Below are 24,440 nucleotides of genomic sequence, written 5' to 3' on the forward strand. Positions count from 1 at the left end.
CATGAGAGATATGAAAATTACTTGTCATTTAACTGTCACTGATGTGTAGAATTGCTCAGTTTGAGGCAGTGTTATAAAGAGAAATAAATACTGGCCGACAGTTTAATTTTACTCAGCCAACAACAATCAGTTTCAATACATTTCAATAAACTTCACAGATGTGATTCCTTAAGTAAATAAGAAGTGCAGAAAACTCAGGGCGCTTAAGTACACCACCTTACAATTATCTCTGATCTGCTCCTCAGTATTCTGACCAATCCCCTAACTCTCAAAAGAATTAAAGCAAAATTGAATTATTATAATATAAAATTTAATTGAAATAATAATAATAACTGAAAATAATGCCTCTCATGAAATAAATAATTTCTGTTGTTTTTTTTTAGAATATATTTTTGTTTCTTTTTTAGAAATTTGATATTCAGGGGTATTTCTGGATATTCTGGTAGAGAACCAACACTGTTATCATCCAACAGACGGTACTTAAAGCTTTTGCCCTTAAAAGAGATGAGAGAAAATCACCCAAACCCTTTATTGAGACCTAAAATGCACTAGAGTTTCTGCCAGTCCTTCCACTATGAGAAGACAACTCAACACTGTGGGTCTGAAAGGAAGTGTAATAATAAATTACATGTATTTATCATAAATGTAGATAGCGTAGTAGGGAAATATCACAATCCAAAATGCTGTGTAGCCCAGGACTAGGCTTAATCCCTGTCTGGAAAACCATCCCTGAAAGTATTAAGTCTTACTAGGACAGGATTAGTTTTACCTGCGGACACTGGACAAAATAATTACTATCACAGTATCTTGATCAGATTTTATTAGTCATTTTTCCAGAGTGCGCTCCTGTTTCAGAAAAGATTCTGGAGTCATTTACCTACTGTAAAACAAGCAGAGACAAATAACCCCAGGTTTATTAATCCCATGCAAACTGACGTGTGACCCAAAGGATCACTCAGTGGAGAGAAATTCTGGTGGCTGTAGGTAGGTTTAGGACACAGTAGAAGCTACAAACATGTTATGAATGTGTCTTACTCATTAAGTGACTCCTGACTGTTTGGTGTGACTGTAATTGTACACCTAGAGACTCGTGTGGTAGGTGTACCAAAGGAAATGACTGAGGAGGAGTATTTTAAGAGGCATTTCACCTGTATTTTTTAGATTTTGGTGTTCGATAAGCTGAGCATTCCTTCGAAAATATTTGTCAATTTCCAGTCTCTTGGTACAAAAATATTTCAGTCCTTTGCTGAAAATCTTATTTTCCTCTGAGGGAGGATTAAGTGTATCCAGCTACAGTAAAAATCATACGCACAGTGTATTTCATAAGGACATTTGCTCTCCCTGAATCAATGGAGTAAATAAAGATGGAGAATATCAGGAGGTGAATGACTTAGAGGAAGAACACAATATACTTCAATGTGACAGAGACAATGGAAACTGATGACAATGCTAATACATGGCTAAGGTCCCTGTGACAATGTTATTTCCATTATATTGCCCATGCATACATTCCCTGTCGCCCACGTACAACACAATCATATCAGCTTCTTCCCAGCTACACTTGTTTCTGAGTAGTGCTGTTGTCTGCTGCCTTTTTTTCTGGAGCTTCTTTTGCTACTTTGTTCACTTCTGTTTGTCCATTTAGTTCAGCCTTGTCCTGGCTGTTTGCTTTTTGTTCTTTTGCTACTGGAGGAGACATATTCTCAGTGGCCACCACTGTCCTTTCAGTGTGAACGGCTGTGTTAAGAATGGATGGTTCCGGAGGCCTGTAGCGATGCTGGTACCCATATGGCCGCAGGTGGTAGGTGTAGTACTCTAGAGTGTACATCAGCTCAGGGTCCACATAATGAAAAGATACAGCAAGATCAGAGCAGCACTGAGGGCCCTGTAAAAGAACATTGAGGATGAAGACGGCTAGAAGTTTGCAGTTTGGAAAATGCAAATAATAATTATGAAGAAATACACAGTGTTTATTACATTTACTTTGACTTCTCCATCATTGCACATATTTCCTAACATCCTACACAATGTACATAGAGCAGTTTCTGGACTGCTGAGTCCAGAGTAGCAAAGATAAAGTGGTTGTGGATATGGCAAACATTAGGCCTCTTTTGTTGCAGAGTAAAGTTTAAGTGGCATTTGTGAATGCAAATCCTTATTGTAGTACTTTAAAGAGTTTTGTCAAATAATCCCTTGTCCACCTGGTTACAGCAGCTATTGATGAATGACTGTTCTTAATGCAGTGCTGTCTGAGGGCTTGAAGTTCACAGGTGTTCAGTGTTTGCTTGCGCCCTTGCACTAAAAGTCTTCCCAATTCTTTGAATTGTTTATGCACTAGAGGGAGAAATACACAAATCCCTTCCCATCTTTCTTTTGAAACACTGTTTTTAAACGTCAATACGCTTTTCACTCGTTTATTGACAAACTGACATTCAGTCAGTCACAAATCAGACATGACTCACCCTTAACTGCCCCATCAAAAGTTTCTTGGAATGTCTTGCAGGCATGAAATGCAGGGCTGCGGTGGGTCTGGGGCCCAACAGGAACCATTGGGCACAAAGCTGAACACACCCCAGAGGGGGCGCCAATCCCTCACAGAGTGACAGACACACAAACACCCACTAATACAGCCACACTATGGACACTTTATAGTAGCCAAACCACCTACTAACAATTTTTGGATCGAAGGTGACCACACCAAACTCCTCACAAACAATTCCCTGGAGCAGGGCTCAAACCAACAACCCAGGACCTTGTACTAGTACACTACCTGTTGCAGACCAGACAAAACATGAAATATATTGGGGTCTGCAACAAAATCAAAATAAATAGAATGTAATAAATGTAAAAAATCCTCATTTCCCCCTCATTTTCCATATTGGGGCAACTTTTCTTTGGGGTTGTAATAACAATCCAAATATACCCTATAATACTGCACATGAAGGTCAGCATTATGTAATCATAAGATATGACTTAAATACATCAGCAATGAGATTTCCCAAATTAATATCTGCAAAAATTTGTCATTTCAGAGCACAGACTAAAATGAAAACCAATAACCACGCTTTATCAAATCCTACAATTAAAGGTGCACTACCGATATTTTGACACCAAGGGTTGCACTAGCATATCAGAGCTAAACAGAAACAATTATTCAGCAACAACCTTCCCTTCAGCCTCCCCCTTTCTCCTGCTCAACCACACATCCAGCCATGTTTGTTTATCTTCTCATAGCTAAGAAGAGCAACACTGACTGCCAACTGAGATTATAACATTCCCAACAAACTCAATATCTATAAAAGCTAATGTAATCATGTCAGTCACTCATTAAAAAAGACATGGACGCTTATAATAATAAAAAAAGTCATATTTACTTTGTGCTATTCCATCACCCAAAGAGGTCCAGAAAACACCAACCCAAAGGGTACAACCAACAGGGAAAATAGAAGTCCAGGGAGAAGTGGAGTTGTTAATGTGCTCAGGGAACTCACTGTTTGGACACAAAGTGTAATCATTCTCATTCGGTGTGAAAGAAGTGAAATGACGGCATGAATTAGAGCTCAGCACCGGCGCAAGTGAGCACTGCTCACCAAAGCATAGGCGATAAATCAGACATTCTCCTTCGGCCAGGAGAGTAGAAAAAGCATGCTCCTACAGGTTTGATGCACAGGAAAACAACATGACTGAGTAAGACACAGCGAACCGAGTGGCTCTCCCTCTTTGCAGCAGATAGCGTCTCATTCAAATTTCCCATTCAACATTGAATGGTGCCAATGAACATTGGGTTTTAACACTGAGAAAAGTAAATAAAGCCCTGTGAAATTCCCTGAAAGGAAAAGAAACATCATTAGGGTAACCTTACAAGTTCAATTTAGAGAACCTGTTTAAGGTGGAATAGGAAATCTGAATACGGAACTATAACCTCAGCCTAGCATAAAAAGCTTCGTAAATGCCCTAAGATGTACATGAACAACACAGAGCTAATTCACAACACAGTGCTCCTTTTAAGGTAGAATGGGAAATCCGAATAAGAAACTGGCTAACGAGATGCTAACTTCAGGCTCGTGCATTAAAGCAGTATGTAACTACAACACTGATTAATGTGGAATGTGAAAATCTGTTCTCCCATTTTGCCAGACGACACACTGTAGAGAGTGAAGCGGGAATTTACCTCATGAAGGAAGTGAAAGACGAGAAAGCAGTATTTCCCTGTGCACCATCACCTCAAATCATAAGGGAGAGGAGTAGCTGACCAAGGAGAGCGCTTCTAGGAGAATAACCATAAGTTCGGAATCTGATTGGAGCCTTTCAACAGAACGTAGTGTTCTGAATAAATTGTTGTCCTGAGTATTTGGCAGTGGTATCCACCGTCTTCCATAGGGAAAGCTTTGTCATTTTGCCTGTCCCTCTGGGGAGGGCAAAACAAATGTGGGGAGGGCCCAGTTTCCACATGCCGCCCCAAGGGTGAAAGCAAGTCCTTGAGAACAGCAAAACAGAGCAAAGTGTGGTTTCTTTCTGTGCTCAGGACGCCTTAACTCCACTACACCTTTACACTGAAAAGAGTCGTCTGATGCTATATAAATGTGTTAAGTCTTGTATAGTACACCTTCCATCCATCCATCCATTATCTGTAACCCCTTATCCAATTTAGGGTCTCGGGGGGTCCAGAGCCTACCTGGAATCATCGGGCGCAAGGCGGGAATACACCCTGGAGGGGACGCCAGTCCTTCACAGGGCATAGTACACCTTTAAGATTCATATAAGACTAGCAAACCCACTTCTGATAACATGTATGACAGGTGAGTTAAACATCTGAAAAACAACAAATGTTTTTGGTGTGAATGTTTGAAGGTGGGCTCGCTGTTGTAGCTGGAAAATTATGCAGTCTTCAGATCTTCATTACAAAGGAGAAAATCCATTAAATGATTGGCAAATGCTAGGCTTGCAGCCATGACAGATTGACACCACACAGGGATTCTGCGGTCAAATTGATTCCTACTCCTGGTATCCATATGGGCAGGCTTGGCTCCAAAATAACCTTGCCTTCTTTTTGGGTCTTTAAGCTTCTTAAAAGCTTATTCATGATTTCTCTGAATGAATCCGTCTTGCTGGCTATACTTTTTCCTATCTACCTTCAACTATTGCAAACAGAATTGCCTTTTCCTATAAACTGACTCTAGAACTCTTCTAAAACATTCAAAGTAAGATTTGGTGTTTTGTAAACATTTTTCACGTAACATATTTCGTGCTATTTCCATATTCTAAAGATCTGATATATACAATATTAAATCAGCACAATTTAGAAGCAATCAACATTTATGAGCAGAAATTAATACGTAGAGGGCTTAGGAAATTTACAGCAAGGTTTGAATGAGAGTTCTCATAACAAGAATACAAGATTTAGTACGTGTAAAAAGATACTAATCACTGCTTATATTATCATCAAGGCTCATAATTATGATGGTTTTCTTTTATCATACTGTAATTTAGATTTTTCTTGCAAAAAAAGACTCAACAAAAGCGCTAATGATAATAGCTCCATCATAAATCAGACAGTACTACCATAATCACTGTGAAGAGATTATGTAAAGTTTAGTCAGTACAGAGCACTTCTTTTTGTAAGGCTTTTGCCGATTGTACTTAATTTTAACTCTTCATTACCAAATTACAATTTGAGGAGAATGAGATATTTTCATTCACCACAGGAACAATACAGTTCCAAAAGAAAAAAAAATGACAACGCACTCCTCAAGGATAGTCACACATCCCTTCATGAAACACTCGCAATAAAATCCAGACAATAAACACTGCCTCAAATAATCTGAGTGTCAGTGGGGAATAACAGTGAAATGTCTGTACACTTCTGTCCTGCCCTCATATTGTAGTTGAGGGACAAACAATGCAAAACCTTTGTACACATGCTATTGATGAGTGCCTAGGGCACGTATATTATTTGAGCATATTTCCCTTGAGCATAAAGTAATAACTTAAGAAACTGCAAGAATATTGAGTTTTCTGAGCCCTTTGATGCTTGAATGACAGTTTCATTAGTGATTTTAAAAGCTTTAAAATATTAGGGATGGACAATATGAATGTGTTACTCATAGGAATGTACTAACATTGATATTTATTTACATATCTATTTAGATATTTATAGATACAATGAATAACAATAGGGAAGAAAATGCGATGAGAGAGAGAGAGAGAGAGAGAAAGAAAGATATGACATTTATGACAGCAGAGGGGTGCATTTGTACTGATAGAAAAGGTAGGTTTATAGATGAGATTTAAAAAAAAAATAAGAAAAGCAGAGGAAGAGAGTTTGTGGTAAAGATTTCCAGAGCTTGGGTGCCATAACACTGAATGATCTAACACCAGCAGTAACTAATCTGAACTTGGGTACTGACAAGAGACCACTATCAGTAGACTATAGAAGTAATTAAATACTGGTCTCAACATCTGTCTTTAAAGCAATCACAGATCAAAGCATCAACCAACAGCTGCAATAAAATAAAGTATCTGTAGTTGGAGCAAGAATAAACTATATGGACAGAAGAATTGGGACACATTACACCTATAGACATGTTTATGACGTCCCATTATGGAGTTGGTTCCTCCATTTGCAGTTGTAACAGTAGGTTTGGAACTCAGAAGTTATTAAGTCAGCAGAGCATCTGCAACTTATACACAGTGTGCCCTTCAGCACTCATCAGGCGCACACTGTAAATTTGTGTGGTAGGCTACTTTGTGGCTGAGTTGCTGTGGTTCCTAGATGCTTCCACTTTTCAGTAATGCCATATATACACACACACACACACACACGTGTGCAAAGATCTCGGATATTACATTACCATCTGTATCTGTCACCTCTGCTTCAAATATGCTGCCAGTACCTTCACAATAGGAAAATAGCAGTATGACAGCCTTACCTCTATAATGTCAATGTAGTAGAATATTACGTCTACACAATAGTAGGAGAGTCTTGCATCTTCAATAGGATACTAGCAGTGGGGTAATCTTACCTGTATAATAGGATGTATCTGTAGAAAAGAGAATCTGTAGAAAATGTATCTGTAGAAATAGGAGAATCTTACCTCTACAATAGGATAGTAGCAGTAGTTCCAGTACCAGAAGCTCTTGGAGAACTTGCCAGTGAGGTGGTGCTCAGGAACGAAAGGGTGAAACGTTTCTCTGTGCATCGTGTCTCTGGAGTCTCCTGCCAGCACTCCCATCTTCTCCAAACACTGGCCCATGGCCAGGTCCTCCACTGAGGTAGTGTGAGTGCACACTTTAGTGCTAAACCCCTCCACAAACCTACGCAGCGCCTCTTTACTGAGCACATAACCAGCGCCGCCACTCATGTAACCCTGCTTGGCATAGGGCTTAAAGCGCTTGCCAAAGTAGATGGGCTCCTCTGAGGAGTAATTGGACAGGACCCAGCGCAGATTGTCCACCACCACGAACGTGTCATCATCAGCTTTGAGGAACCAGTCTGCATCCTCTCCATGGTTCTTCAGGGCATAGTGGAAGGCACGGATGGTCTTCCAGTAAAGCTGATCCCTACCCTCCCCTGTTCCCAGGCCCACGGTGGGGAAGCTGCGGTCCTCAACCGAGCTCATGAAGAGCACAGTGTTGCAGTGACGACTCCAGGTCACTTTTACGTGACGGGCTTTCGATTGCAGATTGCTGGGCCCTGTCATAACCCAGCATAGGATGCGCACCCTTTTATAGAGCTCATCTGCGACATGACTGTCCTCTCCTATAAAACAGCATTGCAGTGTATTTATCAGTAACTGAAAATACAAAGTGTATCTGCTCTAGTTATTCTATAATTGTGTATGAAGTAGTCTGAAAGAACCTTGTGTACCATCAACCACAATGACGTCTGTTATCAGCATCTGTTACTTATAACTGTTCTTATTTTTCCAATTAAAGCCAAGGTTAAAAGAAAAAAAATACCATCTCACTAATTAAGTATTCAAAAAATATAAGGGGAATAGTTCATCTCATAGTTCAAACACCTGAGATGAAAACAAAACAACAGAGAGGTTTAATATGAAAGGGTGCGTAGCAAAGAAAATAATGCATTCAGAGTCTTTTGTCCTGTTGGTTGTTATAGGGACAAGTAGTTTGAATTGTCCTGAGCCTCTCCGACTTAATGGGTTTTTAAATTAATATCTCAGTCCAAACCTTTATGTAATAATTATAATAAAACAAAGACTCAACTTACTATTTCTCTTTGTCATTATCATACACCACATTACATATAGTGTCCAGTAGAGGGAAGCATTGATGCACCTGTGTGATGAGGGTGATTGAGGTTGATGAGAGCGGATCCATCCACCTTCCAGCTGAGGTTGTCTGTGCTCAGCAGAACCTCATCCCTCTCACCACTGTGCCACAATCTGAAACTCTGCTCAAACCACATCTGCCTGAGGAAGAAGTACAGCGTGCAGGAGCCCACCACAAAGCCCAGGAGGAAGGCAGATCTGGGATTCACCACCTTCATGGCCCTGTTTCTATCTGCTTGCCTGCCTTAGTGAAGGGTTGGGAAAAGAGGGGAAAGATTTCCTGATGAATTAAGTGCATAACCAATTTTAAAAAGGCCTTATTAAAACTTATTTAATAAAATAAAGAAATACAGTCTAAAAATACTCTTTAAAAGGTGAAGATTGTAGAGTGGACGTTTAACAAAAGTTGGTTTACCCTTTCATAAAAACACAAAATATATTCCTTCATTCATTTGTAACCGCTTATCCAATTCAGGGTCGCGGTGGGTCCAGAGCCTACCTGGAATTATTGGGCGCAAGGCGGGAAGACACCCTGGAGAGGGCGCCAGTCCTTCACAGGGCATCACAGACACGCACACACACACATTCACTCACACACTCACACCTACGGACACTTTTGAGTCGCCAATCCACCTACCAACGTGTGTTTTGGACTGTGGGAGAAAACCGGAGCACCCAGAGGAAACCCACGCAGACACAGGGAGAACACACCACACTCCTCACAGACAGTCACCCAGAGGAAACCCACACAGACACAGGGAGAACACACCACACTCCTCACAGACAGTCACCCGGAGCGAACTTGAACCCACAACCTCCAGGCCCCTGGAGCTGTGTGACTGCGACACTACCTGCTGCACCACCGTGCCGCCCACAAAATATAACAAAAAATAATTTATAACACACATAATAAAAGTATACAAACACCTCATACGAAAGTGGAATAGTAAAATCTTAATTGTAGGCTTTCTGACATTTACCACAATAATTTATCCACATATTTCACAAATATTCAGAGTAACAAATGTTCTTTCTTGAAAAAAAGAAGCCATTATATATTTTTCAACACACGTGGACAACGAGAGCAAGACAAACAGTGGGGACAGTAAAGACGTGTTCTTAATTCCCAGGTGGAAAGTCAAACACACAGGTAAGATATCATATGGTCACAAATAATTTGATAAGATATGAGAGTTTAGAGGTGGTAGGCTTAAGAGAACACCACTGTTAATGTGTTACAGGTGGGGCTTTGAACTGAAATCTGCAAAGTGACAGAAAAGAAAATATTAAAGCTTATAGTAGAATTCCTTTTATCATGATTTTATTCCATGTAAAAATAATAAGAGACAGATCACTTTAAGGCAGACTATTTGGAAATAAACATCATATATGACCTCCTCTCCTCCCTAGATTATTGTTGTTTTATTTTTAAACAGCACCTTTAACAGTAGTAGCTCAGAATATGTGGCATTTACCTGCAATTTTGAAATTTCTTGATTTGGTCCAATAATCATCCAATAAAATTACCCATGGTAAGACAGTTTTGAGACACCAATCCACCTACCAACATGTGTTTTTGGACTGTGGGAGAAAACCGGAGCACCTGTAGGAAACCCACGCAGACACAGGGAGAACACACCACACTCCTCACAGACAGTCACCTGGAGGAAACCCATGTGGACACAGGGAGAACACACCACACTCCTCACAGACAGTCACCCGGAGGAAACCCACACAGACACAGGGAGAACACACCACACTCCTCACAGGCAGTCACCCGGAGCGGGACTCAAACCCACAACCTCCAGGTCCCTGGAGCTGTGTGACTGTGACACTACCTGCTGCGCCACCGTGCCGCCCCTAAAGGGAAATTAACTACAGCAAAATGAAGCCAAAACTTTATTTCTCTCAGCTATGAGAAGCTGGCACACAGGTTTTTCAGTCATTCTTAAACCGAAGCAACATTAACTGTATCATGGTCTGCCTATCCATAATGCACCCATGTGACCTTACTACAGCCTGAGCAACCAAGCCACCATGGAGCTAATCTAAGCTTTAGCTAATGATGAAAGATGTTTAAAGCTGGTTACCTTGGATGACTGACAAATCGTGGTATTTGCCTTAGCTCCCAGACACCTGCTGTATCTTGGCTTAAAGTCACATAGTTGCTCTGGATGTACTCAGTGAGCTGAATGAAAAGAAATCACAAGGAGCTGCGTGTTAAATGAGAACCCCAATAACTTACTATCCCATGCCATTTTAGTGCATAGAAACAGAGGTAGATGGCAATCTAAATGAAAATAAGTTACACGGGAGTGAGCACCGTTAATAAGTCAGCCACTCCACTTTTATCACGGTTGCAGATCAGTTCACTTCCAAATAAGAAAGGCATGTATCCACCGACCTTCTGCTGGCTCTCGTCTCCGGTGAACTGCCGTTTTGTGAGCCTTATTTTCAGTGTTCAGTGTGTATTTCCCGGCGTTATCTTCTCCCTCATTTACCCGCAGATCTGAGACCAAGACTGGCTCCATGTCTAAATACTAATATAATGCCTGCTCAAGAGTAAACACACCGGTAGTCGATAAATAAGGGCAAAACCCCAGTAGACATACCTAATATCCTCCAGTAAGGCCGTGTAATTCATTATTATTTACGGTTTATGTGGCCGTTTGTATATTTTTTCTGTGTCTCATTATATCGAGGCCTCCTTTGTGTATTTACATTCAGACCTGCAGCTCCGCGCAGCGTCACACAGTTCTGCTCTCTGATTGGAGAATCGCCGCAGAAGCTCCGCCCATAAAAAAGTACTCCGCTTCTTAAGATGCGGGCGTCTAGCTTGGAGTGGGCGGCCTGCACATAGAAGGTGTAACACATATTACCCCGCCCACATACATTTTCATTGGCTGTTAGATGCAGTACCCTGAATGGTTCGGTCCTCGCGTATGGTTCTGGTCAGAGCCGCGGTGGCTCTCTGCTGTTCAGTTAGAGGGCAGGTCAACAGGTGGGTGGGTCCATCGGTAACCCCGCCCCTGCTTCATTGGTTATAAAAATTACTGCAGTAAGACCGTGTCACTGCTCTGAAAATAAATGACTGAGGATTTATTAGTGTTTTAAGTGTACTGGCTACGTATCATACCTAACGTTACTTTAAAGTCAAAAGCTGAGAGTGTATTTTAAAAATGGGAGAAGACTTTTCAAAAAGCACTTAAAGGAGTTTCGTTATAAGTGTTGACTCAGATTTTCACAGCTCGTCCTTAAACTCTCATTGTTTGCGCTTAGATTTGCAACGTGCACCTTTCCGTCTGCTTGTGAACCATTTCGTGTTCTCTCTTGGATTTTCATCGCAATATCACTCCCAAAACCTCTCGGCCAATCAGAAGAGGGTTACTGATATTGGTAACTCTTTAAAATAAGACTACACTTATAATGGCCTATGACTATTATTATATGGTTGTCAATTAGTTTGTAAAAACCTTAAAAGTCATTAATAATCCTTTGTAACAAAGAGATCGGAAGTGCAACAGTGACCTTTTTGTCTAATAATGAAAGTGTCAGAGAACTTCCTGCAAATATCAAGAGAAAGAATAAGCTCAGACCTGAAAATGTGAATTTATTATCATTAATGTATAAAATGATGCCCTGTTGGTGGTTAATTCAATAAATTTTTAAACCTGTTAACAAATATGTGGTGAAGCTGACAGAGAAAGAGATAGAGAAAGAGAGAGAGAGAGATGATAAAGAAGCTCATGTCATGGAACAGCATACATGCACATGTACACCTACACATACCATAACAGCAGCAAAACGCACATCAAGAGGCTATTTTTAGTCAGTTAGGCCCAGATCAGACTACACAATATTTTTGTCTTTCACAATTGTCACTGTGTCTGGTTCAGAAATAATGCTGCCAAAAATGTGTATTTCAGGGAAATGTTGTGTTTTGGTTGGGAGACTGGAAACATTTGCTTAAAACCCATCTAGGACATTGCTGCATTTTTAACATTATGAAATGACTTTCATTCTACATCTGTACTACTATATTTAAAATTAGAGAGTATGAATAATTTATGAGTAGTAAGAATGTGTAGTTAATGATGGACATTAAGAGGAAGTTTTGGATGTGTCTCATTTCCAATCTGACATGACATCACAATATTTATGACCCTGCAATAAACAATAAATCTATAAATAGAGCCTCTATATTGCAGTCCAATCTCTACATAATATGAAGTAGATTACACCTAAGACCTCCTTTCCATTACAAAGTACATTAGATAATGATTCAAAGCATTCATCCATCCATTATCTGTAACCCTTATCCAGTTCACGTGGGTCCGGAGCCTACACATAATCACTGTGCGCAAGGCAGGACGTCACCCTGTAGATGGCAGCAGTCCTTTACAGGGCAACACACACTCACTCAAAAATTCACACCTATGGGCACTTTTGAGTCGCCAATCCACCTACCAACGTGTGCACCTGGAGGAAACCCACGCAGACACAGGGAGAACACACCACACTCCTCACAGACAGTGACCCGGAGGAAACCCGTGCAGACACTGGGAGAACACACCACACTCCTCACAGACAGTCACCCGGAGGAAACCCGTGCAGACACTGGGAGAACACACCACACTCCCCACAGACAGTCACCCGGAGAAAACCCACACAGACACAGGGAGAACACACCACACTCCTCACAGACAGTCACCAGGAGCGGGACTTGAATCTGCTGCAACACCATGCCATAGCTTCTAGTATTTATAGCATTTAACTGACATGAGATCAATTTACAAAAGGATATTTGGGAATACTGTGTACTATGTTAATTCACACCACAGCGCGCAGAGAGAGAGAGAGAGAGAGAGAGAGAGCACGAAGGCGAGAGAGAGCGAGCACATTGGAGGAAAAGAGCACGGCAGCGCTAACATCTGACTGAACCTTGTTATTATCAGTGATATGTGTGTCTGACATTATGTGAGTTAGTCGTTATGCAGTAAGCGTTAACTTGTGAAAGGAATAATACGTTGTTAAGTCGAGTGAAGTAAGGTTCACCATGAACCAGTTATGTTTAGCCTGCAGTATATTCTTATGTTAGACATGAGTGTTCAAGAGTTCATGGAAATACATTTGGTTAGCATGTGATAGTTAATTAATTGTGTGTATTAATGTGGTAGTTATGAACAATCTCTTTTCTCTTTATTTGTTTCTTTAGACCATATCAGAATATCCTCAAATCAGCTACCTATCACCCTCATATCTGTCTCCCATATTCCACCTGCCATATCAATAGACATGTTCATATTAAGTTACCTGTTGAGGTACTCTCCTGTAAGCATTCTGGGTCAGCCAAAGTGGGTGTGAGACTGTATCAAAGAAACAATAATAGTGTCTGGATGAGCTGCCGTTATTCAGTAAACCATCCTAACTTTACACTGACTCTGTTGTCTTCCTGGGCTCTAATAGGCCTTCCCAGTCTGATGCCTATCTATGATTAAGTGAAACCAGTTTTTGGAGTGGGATTGAGTTAATCACATTGACACCTTCACCACACTTAATGGTCCTTTGAACCGGATAGGCATTACCAGGTATCGTTAACCTCCAATAGGTGTAAAGCACCATGCAGTCAGTCCGCCCTAAACGTTGTCCAGCTTATTTACAAGATTATGAAGTAAATATGGCAGGCTTCAAGGAAACAACCTCAGTCACCGATGTTATACAGCAGGTGCCGTATGAGTTCTCAGAGCAGCCACTGGTCAACGCTGTCATCAGCCCAGATGCTGCTACAGTCATCTCGCATGCTCACTGCAATTGAGAAGGAACACCACTATTGATGAATGGCACCTCTACCCTGAATAGTCCATATGTGAAGCTGATAGCAACTTAAGCCTCCAGTCCCAGCCTCTAGCGTGGTCCCTTCCAAACGATGCATAGGAAGCAAATGGATGAAATTTATCGGGAAAATGCAAAATTGTATGAAACTCGGTGTGCAGTACGAGCCTACATAGCCCGTCTCCAAGCAGCTAGAGAGGACTTGCTGATGGAAAGGGCATGCAGTCTTTCAACCAGTGTCCAACAGCAGGAGCTTTTGCCAGAAGATGAGGAGACAACCCCAGCTCTACCTCCATGGGTTGTCCCTGATGCTGAACCATTTCCTACCGTTACCCTTGACTCCATGGCTCCTTCCCACCAGAGGGTTAACCTGGTGGGAAACAAACGTGCTCCATCCACAACAGACGTCCCATTTCTGAGGCACCTCACATGAGCTCTGAACTTACAACCCGTACTCTCCATCAACGCATGTTGCCAGCTCCAAATCCCTCTGGAATAGAGCGATACTACAGAGGACCTCAACCAACCATTCCCTACTTTCGAGATCCCTCAAGCAATCCCTCAGCTTTCGAGAAATTCTCCCTCCAGGTTCAATCACTAGTTGGTATGCTTCGAACTTTGGGACCAGAAGGTAGTGTAGAGCTACGGTGTGGGTCTCATGTAGCTAGACTTCTCATATAAGCTTCCGCCTAATTGAAGAGCAGATTTCTGCTGCCACCTCCTGCAACATCCAAGCACTCTTTACACACTGGAAGGGCTAGCAGAATGGCTGAAGCATGAAGCATGGTGTCAGGATTATGATAGTGAGCCAACTAGGAGGGAAAAGCGGACCAGGCCAGTTCTACAGGGAGGTCCACATCATAAAAATAATAGTGCAACCATTCTAATCGGTGTGGAAAATAAGCACTGATGCAAGAGCTCCACATATGGGCCGACCTAAGTCACATTGTTTCTACTGCTAGAGTACAGAACACCCTTTCAGTCAATGCCCTGCACTCCAAACCCTTACAAAACCCCAGGTGGCTGACTGGATACGTCAGATTCGACGATGCTGGCACTGCGGGCGGCTTCATCAAGCAGCCAAGTGTGACCGGCACAAACCATGTTCCTTTTGTAATAGGAGACATTTGCGGATCCTTCATGAAGTCAATAATCGGCCCCGGACAGATCAATCAAATGTGGAGCCCTGTTTGGAGACTGCCCCGACACAGCTGCTCTATTTAAATAAGCCTGCTAGCAATAATCATGTACTTCTTAGAGTAGTGCGTGTGCTGCTTCATGTTGGAGAGTGTACATTGGGCACGTTTGCTATCCTAGATGATGGGTCCGAACGTACAATACTTTTACCAGAAGCCACAAGGAAACTTAGGTTAAAGGGAAACCCTGAGAGCCTTAATTTGAGGACTATACGACATGACATTCAAATGCTACATGGATTGTCAGTGTCTTTCCAGATCTCCTCCTTCACACAGCATTTATTCCACTGGTACAGACTGCTTTGGACCCCTAATGGTGAAAGTGGGTATGCGCTTGGAGAAAAGGTGGGGAATGCATTTTAAGTGTTTGACAACCAAGGCACTACATATTGAGATACTCCACAGCTTGAGTACTGATTCATGTCCCTAAGGAGGTTCATAGCACGGCGTGGGACTCCTATGGAGCTGTGGTCTGATCAAGGCACAAACTTCAAGGGAGGCGAGAAGGAGATAGAGGAGGCATTCAAATCGATGTCTCCAGAATTACAACGTCTGCTGGCCAAGCAACAGATTGTTTTTAACTTCATTCCCCCTGCAGCGCCTCATTTCGGAGGTGTATGGGAGCAGGAGGTTAGATCGATCAAGGAAGCACTTTACAAGACTATTGGGGCGCAACCAGTTCAAGAGGAGATTTTGCAAACTGCTCTTCTGGAAGTAGAGAGCATTCTGAATTCCAGACATTTGGGCTATGTGTCTTCAGATATAGCGGATGCAGACCCGGTAACTCCAAATCTCTTACTAATGGGACGTCTTGATAGTGCTCTGCCACAGGTGATATATCCTGAAATAGCTAAAATGAAAATGAACGAAAATGGAGACACACTCAGGTCCTAGCCAACCATTTCTGGTCCGCCTTCATTCGGCATTACCTTCCCAACCTGCAAGTTCGAGCCAAGTGGTTTAAAGCCTTACCTGGAATACCAGTAGGAGCCGTTGTTCTGATGGTTGATCCTCAACAACCACAGTGGCCTATGGGTACGGTGGTGAAGTTATACCCCAGCAGAGATGGTCAAGTGAGGTTTGTGGATGTTCTTATCCGAGGGAAGACCTATACTAGACCTACAGCCAGACTCATTCCACTTCCTGCAATAACTGATGGAGACAACACTCATAGTACATCCTCTAACCCAGACAGCCTTCCCAGAGAAACAAATCGCGAAGGCAATTTGGGGTCGGCTGTTATGAAGGCTGAGGGTTCTGTATTGGTTTCAGATAGAGAGAGGGAGCACGAGGCAAAGAGAGAGCACGAAGGCATGACATGTTCATATTAAGTTACCTGTTGACATCCACTCCTGTAAGCATTCGGGGTCAGCCAAAGAGGGTGTGAGGCTGTATCAAAGAAACAATAATAGTGTCTGGATGAGCTGCCGTTATTCAGTAAACCATCCTAACTTTACACTGACTCTGTTGTCTTCCTGGGCTCTAATAGGCCTTCCCAGTCTGATGTCTATCTATGATTAAGTGAAACCAGTTTTTGGAGTGGGATTGAGTTAATCACATTGAAACCTTCACCACTTATATACTTGCAGATTTGGGAGGAGCTGCAATCTCTAGTTTAAAGTGTATATCCTGAATTTCATGTCATTAGCTGTAGCGTCGTTGTAGTAGATTCATATGTTGTGCAACAACGACCCTGAAATGGATTACGTGGAAAAGAAGATATTTTGTGCAGTTGCCAATTACTTTTTTTTTTAAAAACCCACAGCCCTGATATTTTGGGGCCAATTTGGACACTTATACACATTAAGAGGTTAATTTGATGAATAAATAATACAATTATGAGCTGAACACTAGGGTTAATGAGTTGAAAACGGGTTGAACACGTATGCAATATGTAAATAAATAATATGTAAATAAATAATATATATGCAATATATAAATGCATGAGCTCTCAAAGTCTTAAACTTGTTTTTCTGTGTCTGTGGTCAAAGCGTGGGAGCGAGGCAGCACTCATAGCTGTAAACAGCAGCTGAAATGTAGGTGTTGAAACATAGGATGCTATGAGTGCTGCATAGTCAACATTGGATGTTTTGTCTTTATCAGAAGTTTTCCAAAATTCCTGTCAATCTTTGTCCAAGAGCTAATTGGCTTTGCTTGGAATTCTACAAACTGAGCCAGCTGAAGAGTCTGGGAGTCTTAAAGATTATCATAGACTTCATAGAGAACACAGTTTGAATACACTGCAATCTTTAAAAATATGTTGCTCTTCTCTGGTGTACAATCAATGAGCTCAAAGAAATATTAACATAGATTTTCATTTGTTCATTTCATTGTGAAATCGCTATTTAAATGATGATAAGTATCCAGCATTATTAGAACATTTGATGAACCTATGAAGAACCATTTCAGCATGCAATAGGACCATTTGCATATGCAAATATTTTTGAGATTTCATCCCTTTACATTTAATCATAGTTTTGCATATTAGTCACACTGTGTTGCACCACACTGCTCACTTGGTCACGGAACATGGGTCACCCCCATGTTGTTGACTGCGCCACAGAACACTCAAGTTAGTAGTGGTGTTTGGCTAAACATAGGACTGGCTGCTAAATGAATGACCATGTGATGACTGCCAATCAAAGAAGGTCATAGCTGTTGTATTTTGGGAGGAGCCAAAGTGTCAAAAGAAGCCATCACACACTGAGCCTCATTCATGAAACTTTCGTACAAACAAGAGAAAACTGTAATTTACAGGTAAAATGGACATTCCTGAAAACATTCCGCCCAATTCATGAATATTGCTTAAAGACCAAATTTTTTAGTACGTAGAACATGTGTATGTTAGTGAACAGTGGCAGACTCTTTGAAGGATGGGGGTGAAAAAAATATAACGGTGCCCCTAGTGCACGACACGATGATGTACGAACCTTATGATGTAATGGTATCATAATTTATTGCCATATGAAGGGCAGCCAATAGGGCACTTTGTCTCGTTTTTTCCACTCTAGAGGGTCTCATGTTCCTTTAGTTCTGGATCACCTGCAATTTTTATTTGATGCTTTAAGATACTCAAACATTGTGTTTGGGCATTCCCCACTGAGAAATGATGTGTTTTACCACAGTGTTTGCAATGACACCTGCATCCTGTGTACTACTAGGGATGCATTCAACCAATTTAGAGAACATACTGTAACTAGAGCATACTTTCATTATGTGGTTACCATGGGTCCCAAAATGAAAGTATTGATTAAGCTGACAAAGCCTTCCATCTGTGGACAAATACCATTTGTTTGCAACATCAAATCTTGGCCCACAACACACGCACAGAACAGGTCTCATGCACTTTCATTTCTGCCACAGCGTGTGGTTGTACATTATCAGCATGATTCTCAGCCTTCTGCGATAGGAGTTTGTTTTGTTGAGTGATGTTTGGCAATGTGCAGCAGATAACTGTGAGGGATTTTTTTTCCCCAGATGGATTACAGCAACCATGCCTGGCTATACTAAATCTATAGAAGTTTAAACAGCTTTTTCAGACAGTGCTATAATTATTAGGCCTCTGGTCATTTATTTCTCTTCTAAACTAAACGCAGTAGCAAGAAGTCTGCCCAGTGGCATAACAATTATATGTTACATGTATAGAGCACAATTATAGTACTCAAGGTCACTTTACAATACAGAAAATACAGAAAAGATGAAAAAATATCAAATAACAAATAAAAAACACCCACACAGACTGTGGAATAGCACAGCCAACAGTGATAAGAAAAGGCAGCCAAAGAAGCACCAATACACACAGTCAAAATGGGCTCCCACAATTAGCTGAAAATAAGGTCCCTAGGTCAACAGTTCCAGCTAATAAATTGGAAAAAACAGACAGACAGGCACCGACACTACACTTACGATACAGGCTCCACTGTTCAGCAGGCCCAGCCATTAACATCACTAGCATTGACATCCAGGACAGTGTTAGCACCATTAGCCACTGGCAAAGCCCAACAGAAACATTCATTATCTGTAACCCTTATCCAGTTCAGGGTCGCGGTGGGTCCAGAGCCTACCAGGAATCACGTGGCGCAAGGCAGAAATACACCCTGGAGGGGGCGCCAGTCCTTCACAGGGCAACACACACACATTCACTCACACACTCACACCTACGGACACTTACATCGCCAATCCACCTACCAACATGTGTTTTTGGACTGTGGGAGGAAACCGGAGCACCCGAAGGAAACCCACGCAGACACGGGGAGAACACACCACACTCCTCACAGACAGTCACCCGGAGGAAACCCACGCAGACACGGGGAGAACACACCACACTCCTCACAGACAGTCACCCGGAGGAAACCCACATGGACACGGGGAGAACACACCACACTCCTCACAGTCACCCGGAGGAAACCCACGCGGACACGGGGAGAACACACCACACTCCTCACAGACAGTCACCCGGAGGAAACCCACGCAAACACAGGGAGAACACACCACACTCCTCACAGACAGTCACCCGGAGGAAACCCACGCAGACACAGGGAGAACACACCACACCCCTCACAGACAGTCACCCGGAGGAAACCCACGCAGACACGGGGAGAACACACCACACTCCTCACAGACAGTCACCCGGAGGAAACCCACACGGACACGGGGAGAACACACCACACTCCTCACAGACAGTCACCCGGAGGAAACCCACGCAGACACAGGGAGAACACACCACACCCCTCACAGACAGTCACCCGGAGGAAACCCATGCAGACACAGGGAGAACACACCACACTCCTCACAGACAGTCACCCGGAGGAAACCCACGCAGACACGGGGAGAACACACCACACTCCTCACAGACAGTCACCCGGAGGAAACCCACGCAGACACAGAGAGAACACACCACACTCCTCACAGACAGTCACCCGGAGGAAACCCACGCAGACACGGGGAGAACACACCACACTCCTCACAGACAGTCACCCGGAGGAAACCCACATGGACACGGGGAGAACACACCACACTCCTCACAGTCACCCGGAGGAAACCCACGCGGACACGGGGAGAACACACCACACTCCTCACAGACAGTCACCCGGAGGAAACCCACGCAGACACAGGGAGAACACACCACACCCCTCACAGACAGTCACCTGGAGGAAACCCATGCAGACACAGGGAGAACACACCACACTCCTCACAGACAGTCACCCGGAGCAGGAATCAAACCCACAACCTCCAGGTCCCTGGAGCTGTGTGACTGCAACACTTCCTGCTGCACCGCCGTGCCCAACAGAAACTTATCAAAATAAAGAAATAAAAATAGTACAGGAGTATGGTTATTTATTGAGTAAATATAAAATAAAGAGCAAAAAAATAACCAAAGAAAAAATGAAAAACCCAACAGTTAGAACTAGGTAAATGACATCAAAAAGGACAGGACATCTGCATACTGTCTCTGTGTTTTTTGCCTGCATTAATGAAACTTTCAGTGCCTCTGTGGTTTAACTGTCCATTCTGTTTTATACATGGCCACCAAATCTCTACCCTAGATCACATGAGATAGTGGGCCTTCCTTTTTTTAAGCATAATTTGGGATCCATTGCCTACATTGTGATGTAATTCTCAGAAAACTCATCATTGTTTTAGACTTTTGACTGGTTTAGGATTATATCACATATGGTGTTAATCCTGTCTGCTGCAGAACCTTGCCATGTTGAGGTTTTATAGCCTAAATAGTGCATTTCACGTTTGGCAAATTGCAACTTCTTCCTACTGTCTCTATGGTCTCCATCTGCTAAGTATTTTATTACTGCTATTGTGTCTTCACACGTACATCTGATTAAATATTGAGCACGTCCCCAATATTCTAAGTAAACATATCTCTGAAGGTGCTATTGAAATGAAATTCTCACCAGATGTTGGTAACAACCCATCCATGGCACACATGCAAAGAAATCAAGCCATAGATGTCCATAAATTCTTATGTGTAATAATGAGAAATGACACAGGAAAAAAGTATTGAACACATGAAGAAAGAGGTGCGAAAAGCCATGGAAAGTCATGACACCAGCTGAAATCTATCAGTAATTAAATCAATCCTACTAATACCAGCTGGTTCAACTGATGGCCTATAAAAACTCATTACTAAGGTGCCACATAAGAAACATCTCATGATGGTAAAACAAGTGAGAGCTCTCAAGACCTTCACAACCTCATTGTTGCTAAAAATACTGATGACCGTCTGATTGGTTACAGAAGAATTTCTTTACTACTGAAAGTAGTATCCTGTGGGGATTTGAATACGGAAATGGAAAGAACAATTTTACCATAAACTGTTCAGATGATTGTTTCCTCTTTTGGGGTCAAACTGTAAAAGCTGAGCCAGGACTCACTTGGTCACATACCTGCTCACACACAAGTCGACTGGACATAAATATGCCTAAGGTCATGTCTGACAGATTTGACATTTAACTATTAATGGGAAAATGTACTGCACATACACTAATGCTTGAATGGAAGATGGATTGCAATGTATATTTACTGTGGGTGTGGGTGAGTGTGTATACAAGGGGTAAATGGAAATTCATCTACAGAGACAGAGACATTCCAAGTGGGTTACACATTCGTAGACTTTTTAAGCGGAGGTTTTAAAGGATAAGACAACTTGCCACAACATTTGTAACATTCATTCATTGTCTGTAACCTCTTATCCAGTTCAGGGACGTGGTGGGTCTGGAGCCCTCCCAGAATCATTGGGGGCAAGGCGGGAACACACCCTGGAGGAGGTTGTGACACACACATTCACTCACATCTACGGAGACGTTTTGAGTCGTCAATCCACCTACCAACGTGTGTCTTTGGACTGTGTGAGGAAACCCACGAGGACACCTGGAGAACACACCAAGAGGAAACACTTGGACTGCAGTACCCAATTTAAACACTTTCATTCATTCATTCATTATCTGTAACCCTTATCCAGTTCAGGGTCGCGGTGGGTCCAGAGCCTACCTGGAATCATTGGGCGCAAGGTGGGAATACACCCTGGAGGGGGCGCCAGTCCTTCATAGGGCAACACACACACACACATATTCACTCACACACTCACAGCTACGGACACTTTTGAGTCGCCAATCCACCTACCAATGTGTGTCTTTGGACTGTGGGAGGAACCCGGAGCACCCGGAGAAAACCCACACAGACACAGGGAGAACACACCAAGAGGACACACTTGGACTGCAGTACCCAATTTAAACACTTTCATTCATTCATTCATTATCTGTAAGCGCTTATCCAGTTCAGGGTCTCGGTGGGTCCAGAGCCTACCTGGGATCATTGGGCGCAAGGCGGGAATACACCCTGGAGGGGGCGCCAGTCCTTCACAGGGCAACACACACACATTCACTCACACCTAGGGACACTGTTGAGTCACCAATCCACCTACCAACGTGTGTCTTTGGACTGTGGGAGGAAACCGGAGCACCTGGAGGAAACCCATGCAGACACAGGGACAACACACCAAGAGGACACACTTGGTCTGCAATACCCAATTTAAACACTTGCTTTCACTATTACAGGTTGCTGCTTTAAATATGAAAGTTCTGGGAGAACTTCTAAAGCTTACAACATGAGGAGGTTGTGGGGCCGATACCTTTTTTTAAAATTATTTTTGGTAGCACACGCTTGCACTTAACTTCTAGGTAAGGCAATATTCCAGTGAACTGAACTTGAACAACTCACATCTGCTGTGAACTGTTTAAAACATTCAGATAAATGGGAGTACTGCACTATGGAGTAATGAGATAAAAGGCTGTGTCCTGTCTGTGACTCCTCCTCCCCACCCCTCTGCTTGCTTTAGAGACCCTAGCAGAGTTCAAGGGAGTTGTTATTCTTCACGGAGGAGCGAAAGACTCTAGGACCATGACAAAGACTAGATGTTTTGTAACCACGTTTCTGAAGGTAAGAGGAGATTTTAATAACCTCTTTTCCCTCCCCAGTCTCTGGTCAGTTATTTTATTTGTAGGGCTGCATTAGCTTTTCAAAGGTTACACAAAATCAGTAGGGAAATATTATTTGTCAAAATAGGTGCTCTGAAATAGATCAGATAAAAAAACTGTTGTCAGATGTTTTTTTTTTCCTCAGTAGAAATATCTGAGCAGATGGATTTAATTGTGTAGAGATAATAAGGAAATTAAGATGTCCTCTTAGATGTCCCTCATAGCCTTACATTTATATACATTTGTTGTATGTAAAACACAGTGATATCATGAGTCTATCATGAGTTTTTATAGTTGTTGTTACCTTTGTGGAGAATCCAGCTGGATGTCTTTCACTACATGCCATTGTTGTTCGTCATTTTGGCTTTTTCCTGTTCTCTTAAGATTGAAAACATGTGAAGCTGTACTCTGTTTTAAGAGCTGTTCTGGGCATTCACTGCAGTAGAACTTTATCATTATGACTACCTCCTTGTTTCTCCTTCCTTACTGACCGTACAGGACCATATCATCTACATTTTCAAACTGTAAGCCATTTGTTGCTCTGCGTACATTATTTGCTCTTTTTCACTGTGTTCTTCAGTGATCAAGGCCAACACAGAGCGGATATGAATTGGGGCGTCAGCTCTGACAATGTGGTGGCATGTTAGTGTTAGGTGGCATGTTATCCACTCATGTGAGTGGATGAGACACAGGTTAACTGGCTGATCTATATGTACACCATACCTTTCAAATATTTATGTTTAAAAATGTATAGCACCTCCAAAGTTCAGTGTTGGAGACTGGAAATGAAAAATACAAAATAAATATATAATATAAAATATAAAATTATGGAATTTACTTGTTGTTTTTTGGGAGATTACAAATAAAGTGGAGAAAAATACAAAAACAGAAAATGGAACCATTTGTACTGGACTTCTAAGACTGTACAGAGTCTTTGTGTTGAAAAGAAATTAAGCTAAAACCCAAAGCAAAAAATAAACTTCATCATAGCAGACCATAAACAAGCCGTGTCTACAGCTTAGTCATGCACCCAAATGAATAACAAATCCTTTAGACTCAGTGATGCAGGCCTTTGAGCTCAGGATGTTCTAGTTTATTTAAGTCAGGGGAAGTCACAGTGCGATAGGAGC

General features: G+C 42.2%; 2 protein-coding genes across 8 annotated transcripts in view; one reads left to right on the top strand and one right to left on the bottom strand.

The window, feature by feature from the left end:
- Positions 1-802: 802 nt before the first annotated feature.
- On the bottom strand, positions 803-21,364 carry c1galt1la (core 1 synthase, glycoprotein-N-acetylgalactosamine 3-beta-galactosyltransferase 1, like a). 7 transcript variants are annotated; one of them, XM_066672750.1, is made up of 5 exons: positions 21,229-21,358; positions 10,382-10,479; positions 8,299-8,531; positions 7,095-7,759; positions 803-1,885 (listed from the first exon to the last, which is right to left on the bottom strand). In XM_066672750.1, the coding sequence occupies exons 1-5, from the start codon at positions 21,247-21,249 to the stop codon at positions 1,556-1,558; spliced, it is 1,347 nt and encodes a 448-aa protein (XP_066528847.1). In that variant the 5' UTR covers positions 21,250-21,358; the 3' UTR covers positions 803-1,555. The 7 variants fall into 7 exon arrangements, with proteins under 7 accessions (XP_066528847.1, XP_066528851.1, XP_066528850.1 ...); XM_066672754.1 differs by having other exon boundaries at positions 8,299-8,535; positions 21,229-21,260; XM_066672753.1 differs by lacking the exon at positions 21,229-21,358 and adding an exon at positions 10,696-11,005 and having other exon boundaries at positions 8,299-8,535.
- Positions 21,365-23,167: 1,803 nt separating this feature from the next.
- Positions 23,168-24,440, top strand: part of b4galnt1a (beta-1,4-N-acetyl-galactosaminyl transferase 1a) — a 28,937-nt gene continuing 27,664 nt past the window's right edge. Inside the window, exon 1 of the mRNA XM_066671144.1 lies at positions 23,168-23,272. Coding sequence (XP_066527241.1) covers positions 23,234-23,272 — 39 coding nt within the window. The 5' untranslated portion in view covers positions 23,168-23,233. The remainder of the gene's footprint in view (positions 23,273-24,440) is intronic.

This window comes from Hoplias malabaricus, chromosome 5, assembly GCF_029633855.1.
Source record: "Hoplias malabaricus isolate fHopMal1 chromosome 5, fHopMal1.hap1, whole genome shotgun sequence".
Taxonomy (NCBI): domain Eukaryota; kingdom Metazoa; phylum Chordata; class Actinopteri; order Characiformes; family Erythrinidae; genus Hoplias; species Hoplias malabaricus.

Coding starts and splice junctions, on each gene's coding strand:
- c1galt1la (XM_066672749.1), bottom strand. CDS start 10,683: ATGCCTTTCTTATTTGGAAGTGAACTGATCTGCAACCGTGATAAAAGT. Junction 8,532..10,381: donor CGATTTGTCAGTCATCCAAG/GTAACCAGCTTT, acceptor TCACTAAGGCAG/GCAAGCAGATAGAAACAGGG. Junction 7,760..8,298: donor CAATCACCCTCATCACACAG/GTGCATCAATGC, acceptor GCTGTTTTATAG/GAGAGGACAGTCATGTCGCA.